Below are 26199 nucleotides of genomic sequence, written 5' to 3' on the forward strand. Positions count from 1 at the left end.
CCCATTAGACTTAAAGGTTCAGTGAGTGAAGTACGTTACTGTTTACCTAGGAGAACACGCCCAGCTGTGTCAGACTGATGGTCCATCCAGCTTGCCATTCTCTTTCTGACAGTGGCAATAGGAGATGGTGTTTAGAGAGCATCCAGCCACCAGCCATGGTCCACTTCCCTAGTACCACCTCAACATTCACAACTGCTGAGTATCAGGAACGTTGGACAGTACATTTCTACCTGTAACATTTGCTTATGAACCTGTCCGTGAATTTGATGTTTGCCTCTGCAATTTCCCATGGCAGCAAATTCCAGACGTTTACTACCGGTTGCACCGAAGAAATATTTTACCTGTTTTAGACTGATCTTCCACTTGCTTTACTGAGCACCTCCTAGGTCTAATGAGTAACAGCTCTGTACTCCCCTTATCCGCCACTTCATAATTTAGTAAACTTGCTTCAAATTCACCCCTCAGTCCTTTTCTCTACCAGCCAGAGAATTCCAGCCTTTTCAGACTCATGCAAGGCCACTGTCACACTCCCTTTTTTTAGTTGCCCTTCTCTCCAAACTTTCTTAACTCCACCATATCCTTCTTGAGATCTGGAGGCAATAACTGGACACTGAACTCAAGTTGTGGCACATAAGGTTTTATATAGAAGCAAAAGGATGTTTTGTTTTCAGTAGTGTACCTGATGATCCCCGTCTTTTGGCTGTCGCTGCAAACCAGCCTGAGGATTTCTGAAAAGTTTCAGTAATTCCATGATCTCCCAAACTGATACTGCCATTGTTGAGCTTAGAATCATATAAGCAGTATTTAAGCTACACTGAAGCACACCTGTAACTTTCTTGTCCCCTTGGTCAGTTTTATGACTCATTCATGAAGTTTAACAATAGTGCAGCATTTAACTACCCAAAGAGCTTGGTATCACTTGTACCGTTGCTGTGGTCTTATTGGGTAAATGCACTGTGATCTACTTTTATATGTTCTCTGAAAATTACCAATTAAAAATAACAAGTAACCCATTTAGATGCATCTGACTTGTTCAATCCATGCATGGTGGTTTTGAGTAATGTCCTTCAACAGAACTTGAAAGGATCAAATGTTTCTGACTCCAGCTGTTTGCTCTACCAGAATCTACCAGCTCCACAGCAAGACAAGCAAAAGATGCATGACTTCATCTCAGCTGCCTCAGTGAAGCTGTCCTTCATCTGGAGTTGAATCAAACGTGTCTGACTGAACCAGAGAGCTAAGGAAGCAGTGGAAGTTGTAACTGCAGTATTTATCACCACCTCTGGCATGCCAATCATCATATCCAATCTTTAAACTGCTCCTAACGGTGGATTTATGCTAAACTGCCAGTTCTTGAAGGCTAGGATAGCTGAAGCGTAGACAGCACATGAACTTACAAGGCAAGCCAGTAAGGCACACTTTGCCATTTTTTCACTGAGCAGCTAAAGCTTTAATAAAGCCACCTTTATTGAACAAGCCAGGGACTCAGTGGCTTCTCTGCCTTTACACATGAAGTAAACAGCCGATACTGAAAGTGTAACTAAAATAGGTCCTTCAGGGGTCTCTGGGACGAGACAGTAACCAAGGAGGACTTTGGAGCATCTGTATCTCAGATCAATTTAATGGCAGTCATGCCAATGCAAGGGATAAGCCTGTTGTAAACCTTAAGCTTTCAGGTGTCTGAACTCCCTACAAAAGACAATACCGGGGAATGTATATAAAGTACACTACAAACACAATCATTTTTGCATAATATAAATAATATAATTTATAAAGACTACAGTTTAGCATACACTGCACAGTTAAAACATCTAATGGTTGGGGTTAAAGTCATACTCAAGTCTTCAGTGAAATTATTTTCACAGTATTATAGGCTACCGCACCAAAGTGCCACCAAGGACATTTCATACACCTTCATCTCACAAGGTGAGATGAACATTGCTACATTCTACATCATTCCTCAACTAGAATATTTACATGCCTTACTGCTACAGTTCTAACAAAAGCACAGTAATAAATAAATAAATAAATATTGTTACCATCAGAAAGAGATTCATAGTCATAGTCATATTCATCCTCTTCATCTTCTTCCTCTTCATTGGTAGGCGTGGGGTTGCTAGCACCATTGCTAGCCTGTGCTTGCATATGTGCCAGCTGGTGAGCCTACAGCAACAGAACCACTTAGAATATTATTGATAACTATTTTTAAAAAGCAAAAGAGTTTTCATCACTGTTTGCATCTTATTTTATGTATATGAAAGCACTGAACATATACAATGAGAAGTAAGTAAAATTATTAAGATCAAACTAAAATACCATATTAAGGGTATGAATATAACGAAAAATTGTACTGGTAATAAAAAAAACCCAGTAAGACATGAAACCTAATTAATTATAGGAAAACGTCCACTTTGCACATTATTCAGAGCAAGACTCCCTTCTTCCAGTCTGAGGCATGCTATTTTGGAAACTGTTTAAAACTTTTTTAAAAGATGGAGAATGTCCATATACTGGTACCATCAGTGTTATTTACTTATTCTGATATAAAAATTGAATTCTAATTCAATTGTGTTTACATTTTGAGTAAAAGCAATTAGTTTTTAAGGATTCAATCTAACTGCTGACTAACCATAAACATTGTTAAATTGAGACTACCAGAAACGCAGCCCTTATTTTTAGAAAACAAAAAAATTCTCATATAGGTATAAGCATACATACTAGAATGGCAAAAACTTCACACATGAAATATTTCTATAAAAAGTTAGGTTTCACTGCTTGCTATTAAGGAAGGACTTTACCTTTTGTTTCAATATATCCACTGGTGTTTGATGGGCTTTCAGCTTCTTGTTTTTAAGCAGAATTTTTCTTTTCAGTTGACCAGGTGAAGGAAGCATGGGATCATCAGAAAAGTCACTCTCAAATAAAAACTTTGTTACCAGCTTATCTCCAAATACGTTCTGAAATATTAAGAACATGTGATGTATTATGGAAAAATCCCAATGCGTGTGTTTAGAATAATTTATCACAATTTATGGCCTACCTTGAAAATTTCAGCCATCTTGCGTTGCTGAGGCAATGAACAGTGGTTTTCTATTGATATGATAATTGGCATGTCAGAGGTGATAAATGCATTGCGATCAATAGCTTCGACTACCTCCTGTGAGAAAAGAATGTGATTATTTTGCAGCATTTAGTTAACTTACTGTTAGTTGAAAGGGGAGCAAAGGCGGCATCCATTTTCCTCTCTAAAAGAAGAAAGAATCCACAATTTGCTTTCAAAGCAAGCTCCTACAGATCAACCTAGAAACTGGTTACCACAGAACTGGTAACAGCTACTTATGTTAGTTACGTTGACAACAAAGACAGAAAATTACAGCACATGTGCTACAAAAACTAATTTGAAAAGCATAATGTTTACAATTGAGGAGTTCATGTCTGATGTAGTCCATATTCTATTAGGATTTAGCCCATTAGGATGGGATTTTCTAGTAAGTGAATCTTTTCCTTCATTAGAGAAATTGTTACTGATTTTCTTCTCTTTTTTTTTTTTTGTTTCTATGTGCAACTACCATCATACCTTAAAAGAGATCTTAGTAGTAAGAGTGTGTCCATGATAAATTATAGGCATCCCATCATCGCCATCCCAGCAGTCTAATTCTACACTTCTGCAGCCTTGTAAAAGAACCTAAAATGCAATTGAACAGTATAAGCACATATAAGCCACAGTCTCATTCCATCAAAGCAGAAGACAGACATTGCAGAGCTAAATGAAAGTTCAATGATTCAGGAAAAGCGCTGGAAAGAGCTGTCTCTGTGGAGTAAACACAGCCCACAGAAGCAATAGTTCCCAGCTAACTGAATTCCCTAGGTTGGGAAAGAGTGGGAAAATTAAGGAAGCATTTATGTTCTTGTGAGAAGTACCATAAAGCTTTGAAATTCATGGCGTCTTACAGGACACAGAAGCTGCAGAAAGTGGTTCTTAATGTATGGCTTAATGTTCTGACAGAGAAACGTTTCCATATTTCTACCTATATGCAGCTATAAAGCAACATGGCAATTTATTCCAGGTTGCTACCATGACAGCTTACAGGTATGGCATCTCAGTTTATTTGCTTGTTTGTTTTGTTGGTGGTGTTGAATAGATGAAGGTCTGAAAATAATGTCTTACGAATAACTTCCATGAGGATAGTTAGAAAGGATATGTGCCGGGCCATCTTATTGAATGATATTAAGCTAATTTACAGCCATCCATCCACCTTTTATTTATTCATTTATTTTGGAAAGCCCTACTTGCCAGAAAACCACTGAAGAAAGCAAAGAGGAAGGATGAAGGGGAAGATAAGCTAACCCATCTGCTGGCAGCCCAGCTTGTTATTGCTATCAATATTTAGCATGCCTATCATTGAAAGAGTTATCTGTATTACAATTAAATATTTTTACTGAAAACAAAGATCTCAACAAACAAACGAATTTCCAGCAAAAACATTCATGAATAAAGAAAAAATTACTTGTCCTACTCAAAACCTGAGTAATTTGATTTCAGACAGTTGTGTCCGTAACGGGCACACCACCGCTTCTGTGAAAGCCAGAACAAGGTGCCCTTTCTCTTCTGGCAACAACTGCTTGAGGGACAAGAAGAAGCTTTTCTGCATCGTGCAAGTTTTGGAGCCAGCTGAGCTCTATCTCACTTCCCACCCATTACCAATACATCACTCCGTGCAGTGCTACTACAGGAACCTCCTTTGCAACTGCTTTATTCAATGCAATCATGTTATTTGGGCTTTCCTGACACAGCCTCATTCCTCTGTCTTATAACTCCAAGAGAAGCAGCACATGGGACACCAGATGAGCCCTTCTCAATGGTGAGTCATTAACATCAAGAGTAATGAAAACACTACTCACAGGAAGTTTGATGCTTTCTCTAGAATTTGGTAAATACACAGACACACAACTATAAATATATATATATACACACACACAAATACACACAGAAGCAAAAGCCCCAGGGAGAAATTGTTCTTTTCCTGTTCACCACCAAACAGGCAGTCTAAAAAACTCTAGAATATTCCTAGAAGTAATGTTTTTAGAAGTTATTGTTCCATTTGAAATTTGTCTTTGCAGTGCAATGTACAGTATTTGAGTAGTGTTTTTGACATCTGAATGAACTAAAATATTAGATCAGTCTTTCCTGTGGGAAAGTCTAATTTTAGTAGGTTGGGTCAGACCAACTGGTGTCTACATGCTATGAATCTCAAACTAAACCATTTTTTTTGCCTTAGAAAAGGCATTTGAGCACAACTGTGCTTAAAGACAGCTTTCCCACACATCATGTTTTCCAACATTTTGCAAGCAGGGGTTTAGGACATTTAGATTTTCAAAGCAAAAAGGTCATGTTTCTGTGACTTGCCAGTTAAACAAACAAGTTCATGTTGAAAACTACACAATGATCCAATCCTGCATACCTGGCTGTAGAGCTCTACTGAGGACTCCCCCTTAAGCTGATGGCCTGTAAGGTAAGTATTGTGTGAAGATTCTATGTAGTAATATGACAGTGGAAAGTGCAAGTCCTCAGCATTCTCCTGTGACTCATCGTTTTTGGAGGCAAAATTGTCTTTATCCATCAAAAATCTAGAGGTGAGAAGATGTGAGGAAATGTTATAGTGCACTGAATCTTTTGTGACTGTCATACAAACATCAGTCACTGACGTTATCATATATATATTAGGATAATGATTAACACATAAGTAATTACCTTGCAAATCCTTCAAAAGATAGCAGCCCCTGCTGGCACATACTCACACTGGGTTCAAATTTCTACAAAGAGAAAGAGATTTAAGAGATATACAATAACAATTCTTAGAAATACAGCTTTTCCGTATTTTCACAGTGTGGTCTGCTTACTGAACTAACTAGTTTGTATGTAAACCCAGGGGTTTTTTGTGGATAAAGTTACTAGGTCCCTTCAGTATGCTCATGCTTGTTTTACCAATCAATAAGCAAGCAAACTAAACTCATAATAGAATCATTCAGGTTGGGAAGGATGCTGGGAAGTCATCTAATCCAGCCTACCATTCAAAGCAGAGTAGCACTTCACCTGAAATTACAAAGCATCTATAATTAGGCATCCTTCTTCTATCTATTGTGCTTAAACACACCACACCGCTATCTCAAATTAAAGAGACTTGTGGTATGCTAACTTGATGTTGGTTTAGAATTTCTGTCTTTTGAACTATGCAGTTTTATATTACATGCTGATTGTTGAAATACACAGGTTTTAGTCTTTTGTTAACTGCTAAGTGAGGGCTTAAGTCTGGAGTATATTAATTATTCATGTTTGGAGGAATTCAGGATTTTCTACACACTTTCTAATCACTTCAGCCATTGTATATAAGGGAATAAAATGTCCATGTTTGCTCTGAAATTTTTTTTATAATAAAATAAAAATATGTGGAAATGGTGTTTTGTTTAAACTCCAAATTAGGGTTAAGCTCTATCATAGGTGGTCACAGACAAGGAGAAAACAACGCACTGTCAGGAATACTTTTCCCAAGCGGTGACATCCATTTCTGGATAAAGCACACACAGCCAATAAAACTGTTTATTTGCATGATTTCTTTTTTCTTTTTATGGACATATTTATGGACATCTGCACAACTTTATAGCCCAGAATAAAGACAGTATGAAGTTTTAAATTCAAGTAAACTGTAGTGACATCAGCGTGAAAGGAGATATCCACACAGATATGCTATTCTGACTACCAGGCAGACAGCGCTAGTGAGGAAAACAGAAGTAACAAGAGTTCAAGTAAAAGGAATTGCAAGATGTTTGCATTACAGACCTGGATAATACTGAGGATTTCATCATAGGTGCAGTGTTCTCCTTGGCAATTCACTAGGAAGTCGTTTAGCTGCTGGATTCCCACTCCAAATATTCCCAGTGATGTGCTTTCAACTCCAGTACCATTGGTTACGATACTGGCAGCAGCAATAGCATCAGATATTTGCCTCTGGTTGTCTGATAGCTGCTGCCTGCTCTTAATGAACAGCCCAAGATCTGAAACATTCCTGGTCAACAAATCTTAGAAGAAAAAAAAAAAGGAAATATAAATACAAGTTATATAATTATGTCTATTATATATACTGTGTAGAACATAATGTAATATATAATACACATGAATATCTAACTGAATATTTTAGCACTGACATAGTAAATTAGAACAAAACCATCTTGTTTCTACTCACTAATAGAAGAAGGAGTATTAAGCATGTATGAAAACAGTGGGATTGGACTGTAAGTGTTCAATTACTATAAACAAAATCCTGGAACCTTTAACACGGATTCACAGCCATGTGAACACTGTCACCCAGACCTTCTTGTTTTCTCTCAGCACCACATACAGCCTCAAAGCCTGCCCTTTGCTGTGCAACCCCATATTCTTCCTGTGCAATCACTGTTTATCTTCTTCCAGTCCCATATGCCAATTGTACTGTACCCTCCCTGCAGGCTGCTTGGCAGAAGGATTGTGTTCTTTAAATGTAGACAAAGCTCCAGACTTAAGATTATGGTAACTGGGGAATGTAAAGGGGGACAGAGGTTTCCTTCCCCCTTGTCCCACATAAAGCAGATCTACTAAGAAACCAGACAGAAAAGAAACAACCAGATGAGACACAGGGCACAGCCCCCTCATTTCTCCTCCTTACATTTGCTCAGCATTTTAGCCCTTTCAGAGCTCCAGCAACCAGATACAGATTGCTGTCGTGGGCCCAGCCGCTCAGCAACAAGTTTTATGCCTCTGCTGTACCGTTACAAATATATCTGGCTAATGTAAAGCAGGAATACTTTTCCTCCCCTTCATTTCTGAACAAAGAACCCGTCTTATATCCTGTTAACTAGGTATTACTGGAAGTAAAGCAGCAATCCTCTGCTTACAATTGATAGTTCTTTATGAGACTGACTGAGACTTTTTCGTAAGGTAAACAACAGAAGATGCTCAGCAGTCTAACAGCCATATTTCCCTCTTTAACAAACCTAAATCAGGCTGGAATCCACTACTATTTTCATCAATCTTCAAATTGGTGTAAAGTGGAGCAGGCTCTAAACCGGATCGATTGCAAGGCACAGCATAGACGTCAAAAAGGTCTTTGAGATCCTTGCGGCTACGGACACTGCGAAAATATTTGAAAAGTTCAGGTTTTGCTCTTTTATAAACTTTGATGAATGAGATCAGTACAGAATAAAAATATATTTTACCTGAAAGATTTGAAGAGCTCTACAAATTCCACAAAAGTCATGTTACTATCAGACACCATGAAGTTCTGAAACCCCTTCATTCCTCCTTTAACGCGGCCATGCCAGCTGCTGCTGCTCCATGTGCTAAATCAGAAAGAGACTGCTATAGTTTGGTTACGTTAAATCTCTTATTAAAATATTGAAATATTATGCATTACTGCATTAACTTCATTTGTGCTCTCCTTAATGCATTTATTAACAATATTGGGAAGAGGAAAATAAAGCAGTATCTCAGAAGATGCATAAGGACAGTTTGTACCTTCTTGTTTTATAGCAGCTATTCTTTTCCCTCAAGACAACTGGAGACTGCCAGAATTAATGTATATGTATGCTATTTAAAACTCTTCCACGTGCAAAAGGGCCTGATGCAAATGGCACAAATGAAAGCATTCTCGTTTTCCCTTCAAAGAAAACAATGACAGTATTCTTGTAGCACAGGCTCTCTAGGAGGTTCATTGAAGATTTGCTAAGGGAAAAATAAAATGTATGTAAAATTCCTTTAAAGCTCTGTGCTGTCAAAATAAAATAGTAATATTCTGACTGGATATGCAAGAAAAACAAGTATTTTCCTTATGCACCTGGGGTTTCTTATACCTGGGAGCATTAAAAGTGCAGATTTTCAGAAGCGTAATGCCTCCCCTTTCCTGGCACTCAACCCTCACTGTTTTCCAGCCCGTGGGTTTCCCAGATGCTTCCCAAGAACAGCTGGGATTACAATCAGACACCTCAAAGACAGGTCAGCCTACAGTCCTCCTCTTCTTTTAGGCTTGGGCAGTAGCCTCTGGAGGGCATTTCCTTCTAGAAATGAGATTCTAATGATTTCCTCCTTTCAGCTTTGTGGGCTGAAGGAAGGAATGCAGACTGGAATTTCTTGAGAGCAAAGGCAGAAAATGATCACAGAAACAACTAGCTGTTTGGTGCTCCTTATTTTAGCTGACTTGAGTAATACCAAGCCCAACCAACTTCTTTACAACTGCAATTGTTAACCTAAGTTGTGCAGCTGAACAAAGTTTTTGAAGCAGAACCATTACATTTCCAAAAGCATCATCCCAAAATCTTCAGGCCACTACAGGATTTACCCTAGTAAGTGTAGTTAGGCCCCAAAATGAACTATCCCTTGAGCAGTATGAAAAAGTCCTTGGTGAATGTCATGTACTAACTCACAATGATGCCTTGAGCTCTTGAGCCACTTCCTGGGCCTAAACACCAATGAACACAGCCACAGGAATGGGATCTGCCAGCACCAGCATCCTGAAGAGAGGGATCTAAGCAGTCAGCACAAATATCAAGAATTGCCTAGTTTAAACCATAACTAACTGCAGAAGTTACTGTATCTGTTTCAAAATATCAAACTAGGTGACTGTGTGTCAGACTTTATTGCTCTATAACATTCAAATCTACAGCTCTATTAATCTAAGAATCCTGCCATCAGGTTCAGTACAAACAGTTCCAACAGCTGTGATGAAAAAACAGGGCCAGCTTGTTGTCCAGTGTTCCTAAAGACATTTACAGTCATCTGCTGCAAGCAGGTGACTTTTTAAATAAATATGCTACATCAGATTCCTGATCACTCCTGGCCTGGGGACGGATGCACGCAATTGAAAACAGAATGTGATTTAAAAGCATTTTAAATACCATCTGCTTTAGCTGATAATATCCAATGTGTTTGACATCGCTATGGCAAGTACTGACATACCGCATATAACTTTTTGACTAAGATAATTCCTAACATTTTTATCAGACAAGAAAAATAAATCATGATGAGGAAAGCCTCTTGACTACAGAAAACAGATTGGAACTGTAGGGTACCAAATGGGAGACCAGCAGCAGATCATAATGCTCAGTATTTCACCAGATGTGATCACTAAGGAGTAATACAGGTTGTTAAAAAAAAACCCAAACAAAACCAAAAACCCTAAGAAAACCCCACTACCACCACAACCAAAACCGTAATTAGTAGCAGTCTGGATTATACCTGTATACAGCTAAGGAGAGTGGCAGTTTACTCTCTCATCAAAAAAGCCCCCATCTCTAATTTTCTGTATCTTCCTATCTGTTTCCCAGTGCTGTTACCACCCTTTACCCTGCTTCCTCCACCTAAACAGGCAGCACTACATTTCTAAAGAACTTGGCAATTTGCCTGATGCACATCTGCCTTGAAAGATTGACAGAAGACAGCTGAAGGCTACCTGTGTTTGGAAATTATCTGGACATCTGGACTGTACAAGGATTTATTCTCAATGTGAATTATCTGTAAGTATGTCTGGAATATCAAGGTTGTGAGTTATATATGTAAAAATACTAGTTTTCGTTCGATACCTATAGGAATAACTATTATTGAAAACATACAATAAAGATAGCCAGGTCCTCCTCTTCTTAAATTGTTATCAGTACATTAGAATTATTTTGTCACTTTACAAAATTTTATTTTATTTAGCACTTTGCAATTAGAGGAGATGATCTAATTTACTGGTCAGGTAAACTTAACGCAGGTATTATATGGCAAGAGAAAGAGAAAAAGAACTAGAAATCTCTCTTGCTCTTCTTCTAGCTGCTATACCGCAGCTAACAATTACTTGTTACCACCTCAGTTTTCTGTGCTGCAAAGGCTTCTGTGCAACTCGGCGGGACCCTCTGCTTCCCACTCTCCTAAGTTCTGCGTTCTGTGAGGGATCACGCACTCAACTAACATGCACAACCAGCTCCTGTCTAACAGCGCCTACAACTACAAAGCCTTGTCAATGTTTCAGTCTAAATCCAGATGCTAATCTGAATCAATAAGCGCTGTTGGCTCTAATCTGTGCAGAGCCATACAAATGTGTACAAGCACTTCCAGTGGATCCTGTATTTCCCAGGTTGTTTCATCATCTAGGTCATTCCAACTTTTTGTTACTTTGGAAAATGGACACTTCATCTTAATTTATGATGCTACTGATAAAACTGGTTGTGTTTATCAAGTATATAACTTAATTTTTATGAGATTGCAGAATTAACAACAAATGGAGCAAAAAGAAACAAATGACGTCTGCATTCAGCCTGTGGAGGTTCCCAAACTTACTTTGCTCGTGTACCACTGCTGTTAAGGGCTGCAGCTTCCAAGAAGCGTATCACGCTGCTTGCAGTCTTCACTTACCACAGCTGCTTACCCCTTACCACAGACCACTGCCTCAGTCTGCTCCTCCATCAGTTATAGCTATAGTGCTAAAGGCATCCACCCTGCCACATTTTCTGAGTGGGGCAGAAAGGCTCAAGTTCACATTGCTCTGCACCGCTCAGCAACTGGCTCAGGTCTGGTTTGGTCCCCCATGGTGCTTGCCTGTCCCTAAGACATCATTTTTATTTTTCTGAAGTGTTTGAAATAAGCTGTGGCATACGTTATTCCCTGACAGACTGCCATTTATTTAATGTAACACAAAGCAATAGGCCATGCCATGACTGTGGGTGGATTGTCTGAAGGCACAGTCTTTGCTGGGAATATGTCCTACAGGACAGTATATTGTAGATGGTTTGAGACTGCATAAATTCTCTATCTAACCATATCCAACCATACTATCTGACTACATAAGTCTCTGGAGCAGACATTCCCAGAACTGAACCTAAATTCCATCTTTGAGGCAACCAGCTGGTTTACTCTGGAAGAGATCCCAGGAGTGAACTGATAAACAGTATAGGGTGGATGATCACAGGACTTTGCAGAAAAAGCAGAGATCCATCGAACTGGTAGCTTAGACTTACTGACCACAGTTGAGGCACATGTTAAGTTTCCACACACATGAAAAGTGACAAGCACAGTTCAGACCTATCAAGGGTCTGAAGGGTAAATACCAAGAATAGAACTTTCTCCGATGCTCCAAGTCTACTTACGGCTCATGAAAACTGGGTCAAGGTATTTGATAAAATGTAATTCTGTTCTCAGCTGTACCCTGAGCAAATTCTAACAAGAAGGGTCATATCAAGTTGGGGAGAGCTTTATCAAGTGACACTGTGGAGTTTCCAGACAACTTTGCCAGGGAAAACCTTGGGGAGGCCCATAGTGCTAAGCTGCACAGGGATCTGTACAGAAACCCAGGACTGAGAGGATTTAAAGGAACATTAGCTGTCCTTCCCCTGGGAATGCAAGTTCTCTTTTGAGCCTTTTAATCTCATTTAGAGAACAATAATTATTTTGGCATAAAAGCAAAAAGCAGATTTGAAAAACAGAGAAGCATTTTCCAGAGGTAGTAAAGCTGTATTCCTTCAGTTTAATGTAAAAGAAAGCTGTTACAATCCTTAAAAAAAAAAAAAAAGAAAAAATCTTACAGAGAGAAATCCAGTCTGGCATGACCATCCCATCTTTGTGAATGACAGTGAAGAATAAAAAGCAAAGAACATAATAAGAGTTTCAAAAAGCAATGTTAAAAGGAGAAGCAGCCAACTACAGATGTCCACAGGTAGCTCGGCTCTACTACTCACACCTAATGCCAAACCAACTGTTTTAAGTGTAAAAGAAAACTCCCTTAGAAATATACAACACAAGCCATTAATCAAGACATGTCTCTTCAAAAATAATGTTCTACCAGCAGTAGTAAACTATTCCATTATTTACCATTGCTCCCCTGGAAAGCCCAAGGTTCATACTCATCACCATACCTCAGTATTCATTCTCTTGAAAGACAATGGAAGGCCCCTGTTGAGACCTTCTTGTATGTCATAATCCACATAATGTCCATCCACATTCCTGACATACCATTATTGTTCTATTACAACTACTACCACCCAGCACCATTACCACTCCTAAGATTAATACAATAGTGCACTATGTCACTGCACAACTGCAGCACAACCTTTTGCACTGCCTAAGTGACACAGAAAGGATGAACGTTCAAGGAGCAGAGGCCTGTAAGAGAAAGATTTCAAACCTGTTCCTTCAGCAGCCCTGGATGGTACTGCAATCAGCACCAGGAATGTCAGCAAAGTTAACACTCCCACAGGCAGAAATGACTTGTGCTGAGAAACCTCAGAACTCCAGTTCACACATCTATAACATTTATGTGATTTGCATTATACAGAAGACATCTATAACTATGTTTTGGAGAAGATCCGGAGAATGAGTTAAAGTCCATATTTGTGTAGTTTTGGAACAGCGTTCCAGTCTGCTTCTGTAACAGACAAACTGAAGTATGCTGCTCAGGGACTTGCTACAAAGCCACCCTCTAAACCGTGGTATTTCAGCTAAAATGTCATGTGTGTTCTACAATGTGTTTTAGATGTCTAACAAACGGCTAATGATGTTTCCGGTATTGCTTTTGTCGAATTTCATCAGTTTGACATGAAAACCACATTTGATGATAATTAAGTAATAGTAACTTTTTTCTTTTTAAATCAAAGCATTGATTCTGTCCTTACCTAGTCTGACTCTTGCTTGAAGAAATTACAGGAGAGGAGACTGGTCTTGCTGGTGAAGATGATGTAGCTCCTAAATTAGGAGATCCAGATGCTGTCAGAGAGTGTGCTCTTCTTGACGGCAGGTTGTTAGATTGAGAAGCATTAATAATAATATTTTGATCTACGGAGAAAAACAAAGTTTGCAGCACAATTACATCTGGCCCAGTAAAAATGTATTTTTAACACCATAAAAAATATCTGTATAAGAAGACTTTAAGCAAAACCCTGAGGGAATTTTAAGTACTGAGGTGATATATCTACCTGGTTCTTCGTGTTCATCAATATCTTGAGGATCCGAACCACTCCTATTACGATATTCCTTACAGCTTTTTGCCTTTCGAGTTGCCATTTCATCATCAGTGGCCTCTCCACTTTCGCCCTAGAAATAACGAGCACCAAAATAAACGTCCCAAACCCACTACTATTCCCATTCTTTAACAGTGCAATCTGTAACAATCCCATGAGATAGATCATCTATTCCTTACAAAGCAGACTCCTGTAGGGCTAATACCAGGAGAAAAGAGACAACTTAAACAGGATACATAGTAAAGTGCGGGACCATTAGGAGTTCTCAGTTTGACATCACACAGAAGATGCAACGATTGCACCTCTCTAAAGTGGTGCAGCTGGTTTTACACTACTCCGCTGGTGCATAGGAGCCCTAAAGAGGACAGATCTTGTCATCTGAGGATCTCCCCTACCTGCCCACTAGAACATGTAGATAATGTAAAGCTGCTAGTCTCTGCATTTTCCTCTCTCGGCTATTGCTGAAAGCGGTTGAGTCCAGGAAAGGAGAGGAAACTACCAGACTTAGTCCAGTGTTCCTGTCACCCATATAAGATAAAACTGTGTGCTACTCTGAGGCTGAGTAACTGTGGTGATGTTTCTGGGAACATGAAAACAAAAAGGAGCAAAGAAACTGACACCCACCTCCAAATATCACTTTGTATATTAATATTTTTTTATTTGCAATATTTTATTTTTATACAGAGGTGGCACCTAAAGGTCTCAACAAAATTCTGTCCCCTTCTGCTAGCCCCAGCACCCACATGTCCTGAGAATGCTTCAAGCATGAGAAAAGAAACCGGAACTATTGGAAAGCAGTTAAGCCCAAAACCCGAACCTGCAACAAACAGCTTTAAAATTACCATCTAACTTTTTTCCTCTGGTTCAGAATACAGTTAGCTACATAGTAACTGTAGGAGGGAAACAAATCAGCCAGATAAGCAACAAAATAAATGAATAACAAAATACTATACCCTCATGAGTACTTTCTTCTTTTTCTTAGCTGTGCTTATTCCCAGAGTGTTGTTTCTCTGTACACAAGGTTTCTCGGTGCTCTTAGTGAGAGTTCCTGTGCTTGTGTTTCTTGCACTCCATCGACGGCCTCCAAACAGTTCAACAGCCTGAGCCAAGGTTGGGCCTTCAAACCTTCCATCCTCCTACAAAAATTGTCAGCGTTAACAAAACAAAGAAAATAAGAACAGACACATCTTCTTCAGCAATAATATAGATATCTCTAAGGAACCAATGAAAGATAAAACATCAAGAGGAGGCAATTTTAAATTACTGCATGAATACCAGAGGGCTATTTTGGGGATTTTTTTTTTCCCCTAACTCTGATCACTCAGTATATCAGCACCCTTTCCAAGTACAGTCATTGCTTCTTCTTTAATAAAATACTTACTCCAAAATTGCAAACATACGAAGAGCTTCATAATAAAAAAAAAAGATTTAACTTCAGTGTACTGAAAACATGCAAGGTTTGACAGAACATTATGTGGAGAATCAGATCTTATTGATTTAAGCCGTGTTACAAAGTTGGCGATTTGGTGCTCATCTTTAATCTTAGCTTACTTATAACAGAAATTAATTACAGTACATTAAGTTGTTGACAACTTTGAACTTTTCTTATACAAAATCACAGCATCTTTTACCTGGTAAAGGCTGACATACTGTTTCCGTAGCCACTGTAGTCTTTGATCAGGGAATCTCCTCATTTTTCTTACAGCTTTAGTCAATTCCAGCAGTCCATCATACAGCATTCTGGCAGTGTATTTTGGAGCAACAAAGTGCAGCAACTTATTATCAGTAGTATGGAGTCCATAAAGTAGTGTTATACCGTTTTCTTCAAGGGACATGTTACAAAGTTTATTTTGAACACACACAGTGTGCATATCAATGCCAGAGTGTCCCATATATACAGCCTTGGCTGAAAATAAGTCCAAAAAACCTTCCACCAGTCCTGTATTACCAAGAAACTGACATTTACCAAGCTCAGCAGTATTACCCAGCAAACTCAGTTTTGCCTTGGCATTTGCAGGGCAAACCGTTGTGGGTTTTGTCCAAGTCAAAGTACTATTGTCAGGCTGAAGCTGAAGAAAGCAACGTGCTGAGAGATGTGTCTCCTGGTCATAATGAATAACGGTTGCCCCTTGTTGCATGAACTGATGGACATCAGCCCTGATAGATAACACATACCAGGGAATGAGTTCTATCCCATGGCAGAAAGCCTTTTGTTGCTCTTCTGTTGAATTTGTGTCCCACTCCTTCAACTGCTCAAATATATCACTTTCAGAATCAGAAAGATCTCCAATTATAAATCTGTATGTAAACAAAGATGAGATACATTTAGTGATATACATGCTGATTTACACTGGTTGATGAATATCTATTCTCCTATAGTTTCAATAAAACTAATACCAACATTAATTAAAATATTAACATGAAACTCGTATGCAGCAACCAAAATTTCTGAAGTATTTTGCCATAATTAGAAACAGTAGATACAGAGCAACAATTCTGAACTAATGGAGTACTTAAAGTTTTCTTCCCTGCAGAAGCCTCTAACATGTATGAGTGCACTAATCAATGTTTTGATATTGCTTTAATGAACACAGAAAAAAGCGAACTGTTCTGTGCAAAGCAGAGCTAATAAAGCATATTTTCCTAAGGATATCCAGCCAACAAATCCAAATCAGCTTCCTCTGCATATCCTTCAAGGTATCTTGAATACCCTCAGTGCTTCTCCTTCACATCGCCACAGCACCCTCAGCTCCTGCCCATGTCCTACCAGCTGAGCAAAAGACAATTCATGTTGAGACTTGTTCCAAGTCACATACACTATCTCCCTAAGCTGAACAGCACAGATAACCATTAGCTCTTCCTCAAACTCTTCCCTACCCAGGGCACTAATTTGAATGTTTCTCTTATTCCATACGTCGATTCTAATGATTCCTTTAAGACTTTATTAATCAGTGAGATCTCTGTCTCTCCACCAAATTTAGCCAAAAGTGACTAACAGGCTGAGGATTTACTGCTTGTGGTGAGGAGGCTGACAAAGGCAAAATAACTGTATCGGCCTTAACTGTAGCTCTGTTTCCTTGGGAAATCTTCCTGAAAAGAAAAAGCATTATAACTGAGCTGCTATAAACTGTCTTACCATAGTCTTACCAGACAAATGTACATTAAAATATATACCTGTATTACACAAGATTAAGATTCTCAAATTCTGAGTGCATGGCTGGAGGAGTCTAATACAGTGCAGACAGAAATGCCAGAGCTTTGTTTATGCCTTATTTCACATTTGATAGCACTGGCACGCTGCAGATTAAAACATACAAGAAGCAGGTAAGCCAAGGACACACGCATAACCATATGCAGAAACATAACCTTTGACATGAGCTGCCAAAAGCGACACAGCCATCAATTACTGAGAACACACTTACGCTACTTGCTTTGAATCAGAAGCTTTCCTTACATGTGCTGCACTGAGATGCAAGGAAATGAAAAGAAAGGATAAAGGAAACGTTAAAACAGATTGCAGTTTTAGAGGGGAAAATTGCATGGGATACCAAAAGTAAAGAACTTGAGGGTTTCCTCTAATATTTTACAGGGTATTTACTGTAATTAGGAAAGCTGAAAAGTGAAGGTGAGATCAGGCTAATAAAGCGATGCATCAAAGTTTAGAGTATCTTAATAGGGCATTTGATAAACAATTCCACAAAAACTTTATTTCAAACTTGATTTTTTTTGTCTTTTACTGCCTACCTTTATTTGAGAACTCTTAAGACAGAGTTCTGTCTCAAGACAGAATAAAGATTCAAGCTCGATATTTATCTCGCACATACAGATATTCAGGGTGATTAGACAGGTCACTGAGCACAGAAGGATACAGTTTATTTGCTAACACAACTGGGGAAGTAATTATACCCACTACCCAGTGATTTTATTAGATGCCTTTCATTTTCTTCAAATCAAACTAACCTACCAGCTTTGGTGGGTTCATGTTCCACAACATTACTCCAAATCAGCAAAAGGCTGAAAATCTGTCTTGCGATTTTAAAGTAATGAGAAACATTATACAGTGTATTTTTCTGCTTTTATGACCTGCAATCATCAGGTAATAAAAATTATTATGTAACTTGGATTTTATAATACTGTATGCAAATATGACTTTCATATTTGCATACAAAGTTTCACAAGAAAGAGATCCAAGTTTCTTCTTTAGAACTCTTTAGCTGTTCATAGCATTAAAAATAAACCAAACATCACAGCCTCCATATGACATGGACAACAGAATATGGCCCTTTGCCTCTGCAGCAATTTGTCCTGTGCCTCACCCGGTTCTCTGAATGCCCAGGAAAGAGATGGTAGGTGAATAAAGAATTTCCAGTCTATGAGGTACTTCAGCTAAATAAACACTTTCGGAAGGATTTTTCCAAAAGGCGTTTAACTGTCAAAATCGGTCCTTACTGCACCAGAACTACAGATACTAATAATTTTATTCTAGGATTATATAACTTTGTAATTTATTTATTTATTTATTATATAATTATTCTTATATAAAATAATTCACATATATTTTATATAACATAATCTTTATTTATTATATAATTATATTATGAGGTATTATATATATTACTACAATACTTTAATTACCTATCTGCAGTTTTCATTTACATTTTAAACTTCCATTGCAGTGTCACATTAGCTTTTTGTCCCCTGCATTTCATTCCCGCTTCAACTACATTGGAACTTACTAGATTATATTTAAATATAACGGATAAATAACTAATTTACCAAGAACTGATTTCATAAACACATAACAAAAAGAACTTCATCTTCTCCATACTGTTCTCTTTTATATGTAAATTCTACTTTGTTCATCCAAGTGAAACGTTGATTTCCATAACTTATTCTCCATATGAACTGTGCGTTGCAAGCTGATTCTAAACCATATTAATTAACAAAAATAATTCCTGGAAGAAAGTATTTGAACTGAAGTCAGAGATAACATAAATGGACAGAGAAGTGGATCTGTCTTTCTTGGCCTGATCTACTGCTCCGCTTCCCAGAAGCAACTAAAGCCAGATGTGAATAATTCCATTAGAAACCATTCTTTCAGGAAATAATGATTATTTATTTGAAATGAAATTTAGAATTGCATGCTAATGAAATAAATGCATTTAAAACAGGAAGATGGTAGTTCCTTCTTAGGCAGTCGCTTACTAGATTTTATTTGTAAGTAGCTGAAATACGTTGGATACTTCTGAACATACGGATATTTCTGATAGACATTATCAATAAAATAATTCAAATGAGGATCTAAGCATGCTATTTTATGCAAGTCTTCATGTAATTTTACAGCGCTTCACCTCTGAACAGTACAGTTCTGTTACTAAATTTGGAGTTATCCTAACACGGTTACTTAGATTAAAGCTGGTCCACCTGTCTATATGGGCTGCAACTTCACTGCAAAACAAGATTCTAGAACATCAAGTGATGTCTTAAACTTTGCATTTATCGCATTTCTTGCTGGTGAATAGCACAGAATACACCAGGTCTTCGAAGTGAAAATCTGAGATTACTGAACACTGGGCTTTTTTACATGGGGCACAATTAAGTAAACTTCTATACAAAATAGCAGGACTACAGCAATCTGCAAATGCACAATGTGTACTGACTTACAAATGTTTTCTGGACATAATTTAAAAAAGCCTCACATGAGCATGTCCTTAAAAGAAGAGGGCTTTTGAAGGATAATAAATAACCTTTATTTCGAAGGGAGTAGAACGCTGCCCAAGCATGCAGAATATAATGTTCTGAGCTCTGATAACAGTATGTCCCGGTGCTATTCCTGTCACCACAGATCAAAACTGTAATCACAACCATGGATTTTCAATGCTCTATGTGTAACACAAAAAGGATTTACTCTTACTATGAGATGAAGTAACTACACCACAAGGGAAAATGTAACTATATAGTTTCCAAGCATTTGAGTATCAGATACTTAGCACAGCTGCAGGGAGAAAAGTTATGAATTGGAAAAGAATAAACACAACAGAAGATGTTAAAGTTGCCCTTATTTTTAAAAGTAAGCCTTGATAAAATGATATTAAAGATTAAAAACATGAAATACATAGGTGATGACAGAAAATAAAATGAGACTTACTGGTACCGGTTTCTGTCTTTCAAAGAGTTTTTCCTTGAATTGGTCCCTTCACTAAAATTATCTTCACCCTCTTCAGATTCCAAACTGCGATTGCAGCTCCGAATAGTTTGAAAGATATTGTTTGCTGTTGATTCTTTTTCTGGATTATTTAAACCATCTTGGCCTACTCGTTGCAAGAAATTATCTTGTCCACTGTAATCTGAAACAAACTAGAGATATCTAAAATATTAGTATAGTAATAAATAGAATATTGTGTCATCTACTCACTGGAGATACTTTTACAATAATTAAGAATATTTAGCATATATTTCCTATTAGCTTCTAATGGGATTTTGTACCGACTTCTAATCCTAAACAGACCAAATCACTGCATAAATCAAGTAACATATGTTACAGTAACTCCTGAAAACTTTTTTAAAGCCTCAGTCTTACTCTTTTAATCTAACAGGGGCATTTGTCTTTTAAAACTGAAATGATAAAACTCAAAGGAATTGCTTCTTTTCATAGAGGAGAAACTTGATCCACTGAGCTTCTGAATGTCACTTGTAAGGAACTGAAAACCTTCCAATTCTCAATGAGCTAAGTGGAAGGTCACAGCACTTAACAGAAAATACCTACATCTTTAAGGATTTACATACATACATTACCCAAAGTATAAACATGATCCTTTGGTACTAACATTAAAGTACTCCGATACTGAGCCAGGTATAAACAACAAAATTTAAATTACTACAGTAACTATGGGAATGAAATCAAGGTCCATGTAACTGAACAGCCTGCTAACAGTCTGGTTTAGAAAACTTTAATTAGATTATGCCTTTGTATAAAATAATAAATATAAAATAAAGCACTGGATGCCTGTAAACATAACCTCTTTAGAGCATCAATCTTGTTTACCTCTAACGTTTCGTCCTGGGAGTTATATCGTGGACAGAGTCTGATAAGGCTTGATGCTCCATCCAAAACTTCACAAAGCTCTTTTAAAAATACACCACAGAAAGGAACGACTTTGCAGCCTGGAATATTGAGTGCCCGATTGACCACTTTCCTGTATTCAGATGATGACTCATGTTGTGCCATAGCATCTTTCAGACTTCGCATGGTTTCAATATCAGACTGGTCCATAAATTGCCACATTTTTAAAACTTTTCTTGACCTATTGCAAAAAGAGATCACAATATTTATTAGAAAAATTTAAACTAATTCACATCAACACCCACAGCATACACGTAACAGAGGAAATTACCATCATTACTCAGAAATGAATGAATGAAATCAAGGTAATTATTTCCATGAAAATTCTGGTTAGTGGACCATTTCCCCTGCTTTGAATTATTAAAGAACAAAACTCAAAAGGAGAAACAAGCAGTCTAATCTACTGGAGTAACATCTGACATTTTAATAAAAGCCCAGCTGCATAAGACAAGTAGGCTTTCTAACATTTTCATTGTGTCATTGCCTTAATAAGGGCTGGGAAGCAGTAAGATTAAGGAAATGGCATAAAGATAAACCAGATGGTTTATTACAAATTCCTTTAGTTGTATTATGAACAATCCATAAAGTTAGCAAAAGGGGTTTTCAAATTAAATTTATTTAAAATAATTTACATTATTTTTTTCCCCATTTCACTCACAACATAAATTATTTATTTTTAAAGAAATAAGTAAGTCAGGACCACGTTCCAGCTCTCACACATCAATGCAGTGCTGTAAATGAAAAGAATCTTTGATTTCAAACAGAAATAGCATCTGGTGCTCCCCAAGGACTGCAAGTACCACTGGGAATTCCCTCACCTGAGCTGTCTGTCTATGTGATAACATGGCCTTCCTACCCTCCCCTGGCCCCAGACATACCAAAAGGACTGTAGAAACACTAACAGTAGAATGTCTTTAACCCCACTTTCTGTCCCTGTCCCTGAAACGCTGCTGATCACCAGGCTTCCTCTCTCCTCTTTTCCTTGTGCTGTGCAGACGCATTAGAGATAAAATAAAGCCCTCAGTTGGCTTTGCATTTTTCATCACAACTTACACGGCTTGGAAACTGGATGCGTTCTGCTCAGAAAGACTCCTTGTGCCTAGAAGTGTTGCAAATGTGTTTTATATACCAAAAGCGTAAACAAATAGCTCAATGAGAATCCTTACTAAACCACAAAGAGGGACAATACAAACATTTCAAAGCTTTGGTACACAAACACTGTATACAAGGAGGGCCAAAACTAAAGAGAGAAGGAATCTGATCTTAAGTCTTCCCTGTTCCTTCCAATTTGCTGCCCTCTGAACTGCTCTTGCAAAGGCACCGCTTTCCTGCTCACCCAGCCCCCTGTGAACCTGCAGTCCTGTACAAGAGCGAGCAATGCTGTTTCTAACCCCATACTCTCTCCTCCTGGAGACACTGCAGGTCTGGCTATGTAAGGCCATGTCAGCATGAGATTCCAACATCAGTCAGTATACATAAATTGGAAAGGTTAAAAACCCCCAGAGGCTTAGCAGTTTCTTTGGTTATGTTGGGTTTTTTTGTTGTTTTGGGTTGGTTTTGGGTTTAGTTTTTTTGCAATTTAGGCTGACCCTTTTAGAACGTTACCATGATTATGTTTCACTTGTCTTCTGGAAACACTAACCCCAAGTCACATTAGTTTTAGTTGATTAGATAAATAGCACATCATCTTTTAAATTTAAAAAACTTTTGTTTAAAAAAATAAATTATGTTTTCTAACGCAACATATTTAGCATGTACCAGGAAAACCAATAGTGTCTCCAGAGCATTTTGAAAAAAAAAAAAAATGGGTTTTAGCACAATTTTTATAAAGGGGATTACTAGAAAGTCACAGGGTGAGATGATGTGATTTAGCCACGGATTTCTGTTTACCCATTGTTCTCCAGAGACATCTGCTTAACAGAAGCTGCAGTGTACTCTATCACTGAAAAATCATTTTTTAAAAGTTGTCAGTACCTTAGCCCTGCCAGAAATTCCATTACAGCATTGTAGTTGCCCATATTCCAGCAGCATTTTGCCACATGTACTAAATATGAGAAGACTTCTCGTTTCTCCTCCATAGAACCTGCAGTCAGGATCAGCCAGGTAACCCATGAGCTCACCTTGTAAAATAAAATGGACAGTACAGTCAGCCAAAGCAACATCACTTACAGGATTCATGCACACTTGATGGATAATGCAGGGGTTTTTTTGTTTCCTTCTGTCAGGAGGGTATCTATCAACATTCTACTTACACATATGGCCAAATCACATATGCACTGCAAATGTACCTTAACATACAGACATACTCATGTTACAACAGTTAAATCATTAACTACTCTAGAAATATTTACATTAAAAAAAAAAATACTGTACCTTAATATAAGATATTCTGAATATACATTCAGGCCCCAGAAGAAAATGGACAGCTTAAGGTAGCATTGATTTCTAAAGCTGCCAGAGAGATCTGCAGTGTAAATTCTCATTAGCACAGCTTACAAATCTCAGCCTCACACTGAATAACCCTTGTTCTTACAACATGGACAGTGACAGTTGATAAATGCGGATTTTTATTTTCACTGACTTTCATAAAACTGGTAGTTGTATTTTATGTACAAATTTGCTAGTTTCTATATGCACTGGATATTTAAAATAATCCACATTACCTATTTGCAAGATCACAGGTGAAGTAAACAAAAAAACCCCACCTTCCTGAGTGTGGCCATACTACCAACTTCTTTTTGGTGATCAATAAATGTCAGAATCAGAAATTATCCTTAGTATGTAATTCTGTTTGTATTTAAACAAATAAAAATCAAACCTTCATTTTATCAGTGTGCAGACTTTCTCTCCAGTTTATGTTCCCACAACATCCATAAAAAGTAGCTATATTTCACATGGAAACCTAATTTAAACCAACTGTTCCTTTTTACAATATGATTCCCCGGGGGCTTGATTTTTGTCATTGTGTAAACACTTGGGAAGCAATAAACATTATTTGTTTACTGAAACTGAGTTCCATTCTTTGGTCCTGAAGGATTCAAGTGCTTACAGACAATACCAGTGTGAGGACAGGCTTATAAAAATCAGAAAATGTTAGTTCACCCCTTAGGGGGCATAGACTTTTATCTAAAAAAATCAAGCATTTGAAATAAAATGTAAATGTATTAGTACTAACAGCAAAAAAAAAAAACCAATAAAAAAAAACTACATAGGGCTTCCATTTATGCAACTGTATACAGATGCAGTACTTTGAGCCTCTCAGTCCTGAGGGAGAACAATCAAACAATATGAAAAATCTAAGTTAATATTTAATCTTTCTGACGCCCAAATCAATCAAGAACAATTATTGAGAAACATGGAGATCAGAAGACAAGCCATAGCTCCAACACATGCAATGTATATGTGTGTACCAAAAAACCCCACATTAAGACTGAATTCCTGAAGAAATTAGGCTACAAAATTATTCTGCCTGTAATGCGGTGAGGACGTACTCGGGAGTGTGTACCATGGGGATGCTCTAATGAGATGTGAAGATCAAGGGACAAAGGACCCATTAGGAAACAGTGTTCCACCTGCTCTAGCCATCATTGAAAAATGTGGGTATGGAAGGCAAGAGCTGGAAGAAACCTGCTTCAAGTTTAGCGATAATTGAAAGAAAACAGATCAACTCCTGTTTCAGTAATTACTGTATGTTTTATAACTCACTTGTAACAATAGAAAAGATTAGAAGCTGATAGCAGGTACAGAGTTTTCAACAAAGGTAGAACAAGTACCAGAGTCCAACGTTGTGCATGTAAACGTGCTGAAGAAGCTTTCCCAAATACAGCCTTAATGCTGCAGAGGCCACAACATAAAAATAAACAAATAAAAACTATTCATATTGGATACCTATACAAGACATAGCTAACCACTGCACTAGCTCTGAATGAGAATCTGAATTTAGCTAAAATTTTATTTGAAGTGTTCAACTGGTTATTCCTAAAATGTAAAAACTGAATCAACAAAGAAGTGCATAGCTGAGAGCATGAAGGTATGGAAAAATACAAAAAAACCACCAGAGTACTGCATGACATGGGGGCCAAACGAGGGCAAAGCCAGAACAAAAGGTAATAAAATAAATGCATTTAAAATATCAGAAATTGTGAAACAGAACAGTTAAACCTGTGATTCAAGGTTGGCATAGATTTGTTTGTGTATGCTGGAATAAAATTATGTATTGTATTTGGATACGATTCCCATTTTCCAGAAATGGCTCTGTTAGGGAATGCAAACACTAAACATGTAATCTCACAAAAAAAAATTAATATTTATCTGGTATGAAATACCAAGTGTGGCAAGGACAGTTTGATTAATATGTGTTCAAACATTTTAAAGAATAATCTAATTTTAAACAGATCTGTTTTAATCTAAGATAGTAAAGATGTAATGTTAGGAGAAAACAGTATCAAAACTGATCAAGAATGTCTAAAAAGGCAAATGAATTCAGACTCCCCACTAAAAAGCAACCGTGAAACTAGGACAGGCACTTGTTGAAATATTATTTAGTAGAGAGTTTAGGACTGCTGTAAACAGTTATGATGAACCCTTACAAACACTCTGTAAAAGCAAACAAAAAATGATGAAGGTCAGCATGAACAAGTCTTTGCAGCCTCGAGATGGCGTATGTATATGTAAGAGCAAAATAAGGGTGCAAAAGACAATAGTCTGCCATAATCTTACGCTCACTCCTCTTGCATGACAAGAACAGGAGTTACAGGATGAATACAAAACATTTTAAAGATCTTTCACTAAATAAGAAGGAAAAATAAAGTGTCTGAATCTCTAAATTTTAAAACAGAATGGGCAAAGGCAGGTAAAATGGATTGGCCAGACTCAGGGGATAGACCTGATCATCTAAAGATACTACCCACTCCTGAAAAATAATGAACATGCCTCCTTTAGAAACTTTGGTATTTGAATTTTTCCTGGAGATCAGGAAAAGTGTGAGGAGCAGGCTGGGATACTTCAGTCAGATGCAGATACTGGAACATTTCACTCATATTATTTTACGCATTGAT

At 37.6% G+C, this 26199-nt stretch overlaps 1 protein-coding gene across 5 annotated transcripts in view; it reads right to left on the reverse strand.

Annotated features, from left to right (window-relative positions):
• PLCE1 (phospholipase C epsilon 1) overlaps window positions 1-26199 on the reverse strand; it is a 162524-nt gene that overhangs the window by 21655 nt on the left and 114670 nt on the right. For 3 of the 5 annotated variants that reach the window (XM_037399580.1, XM_037399579.1, XM_037399578.1), the window contains exons 5-21: window positions 23117-23262; window positions 21065-21323; window positions 20168-20376; window positions 17442-17483; window positions 15651-16317; window positions 14973-15155; window positions 13975-14092; window positions 13675-13834; window positions 8251-8373; window positions 8029-8165; window positions 6839-7077; window positions 5753-5814; window positions 5463-5628; window positions 3578-3685; window positions 3041-3157; window positions 2799-2957; window positions 2040-2163 (exon numbers count right to left, since the gene is read on the reverse strand). In XM_037399580.1, the coding sequence (XP_037255477.1) occupies window positions 2040-2163; window positions 2799-2957; window positions 3041-3157; window positions 3578-3685; window positions 5463-5628; window positions 5753-5814; window positions 6839-7077; window positions 8029-8165; window positions 8251-8373; window positions 13675-13834; window positions 13975-14092; window positions 14973-15155; window positions 15651-16317; window positions 17442-17483; window positions 20168-20376; window positions 21065-21323; window positions 23117-23262 (3019 nt within the window). The remainder of the gene's footprint in view (window positions 1-2039; window positions 2164-2798; window positions 2958-3040; window positions 3158-3577; window positions 3686-5462; window positions 5629-5752; window positions 5815-6838; window positions 7078-8028; window positions 8166-8250; window positions 8374-13674; window positions 13835-13974; window positions 14093-14972; window positions 15156-15650; window positions 16318-17441; window positions 17484-20167; window positions 20377-21064; window positions 21324-23116; window positions 23263-26199) is intronic. The other 2 variants (XM_037399582.1, XM_037399581.1) reach the window with 1 other exon arrangement.

Source organism: Falco rusticolus, chromosome 9, assembly GCF_015220075.1.
Source record: "Falco rusticolus isolate bFalRus1 chromosome 9, bFalRus1.pri, whole genome shotgun sequence".
NCBI classification, from domain to species: Eukaryota; Metazoa; Chordata; class Aves; order Falconiformes; family Falconidae; genus Falco; species Falco rusticolus.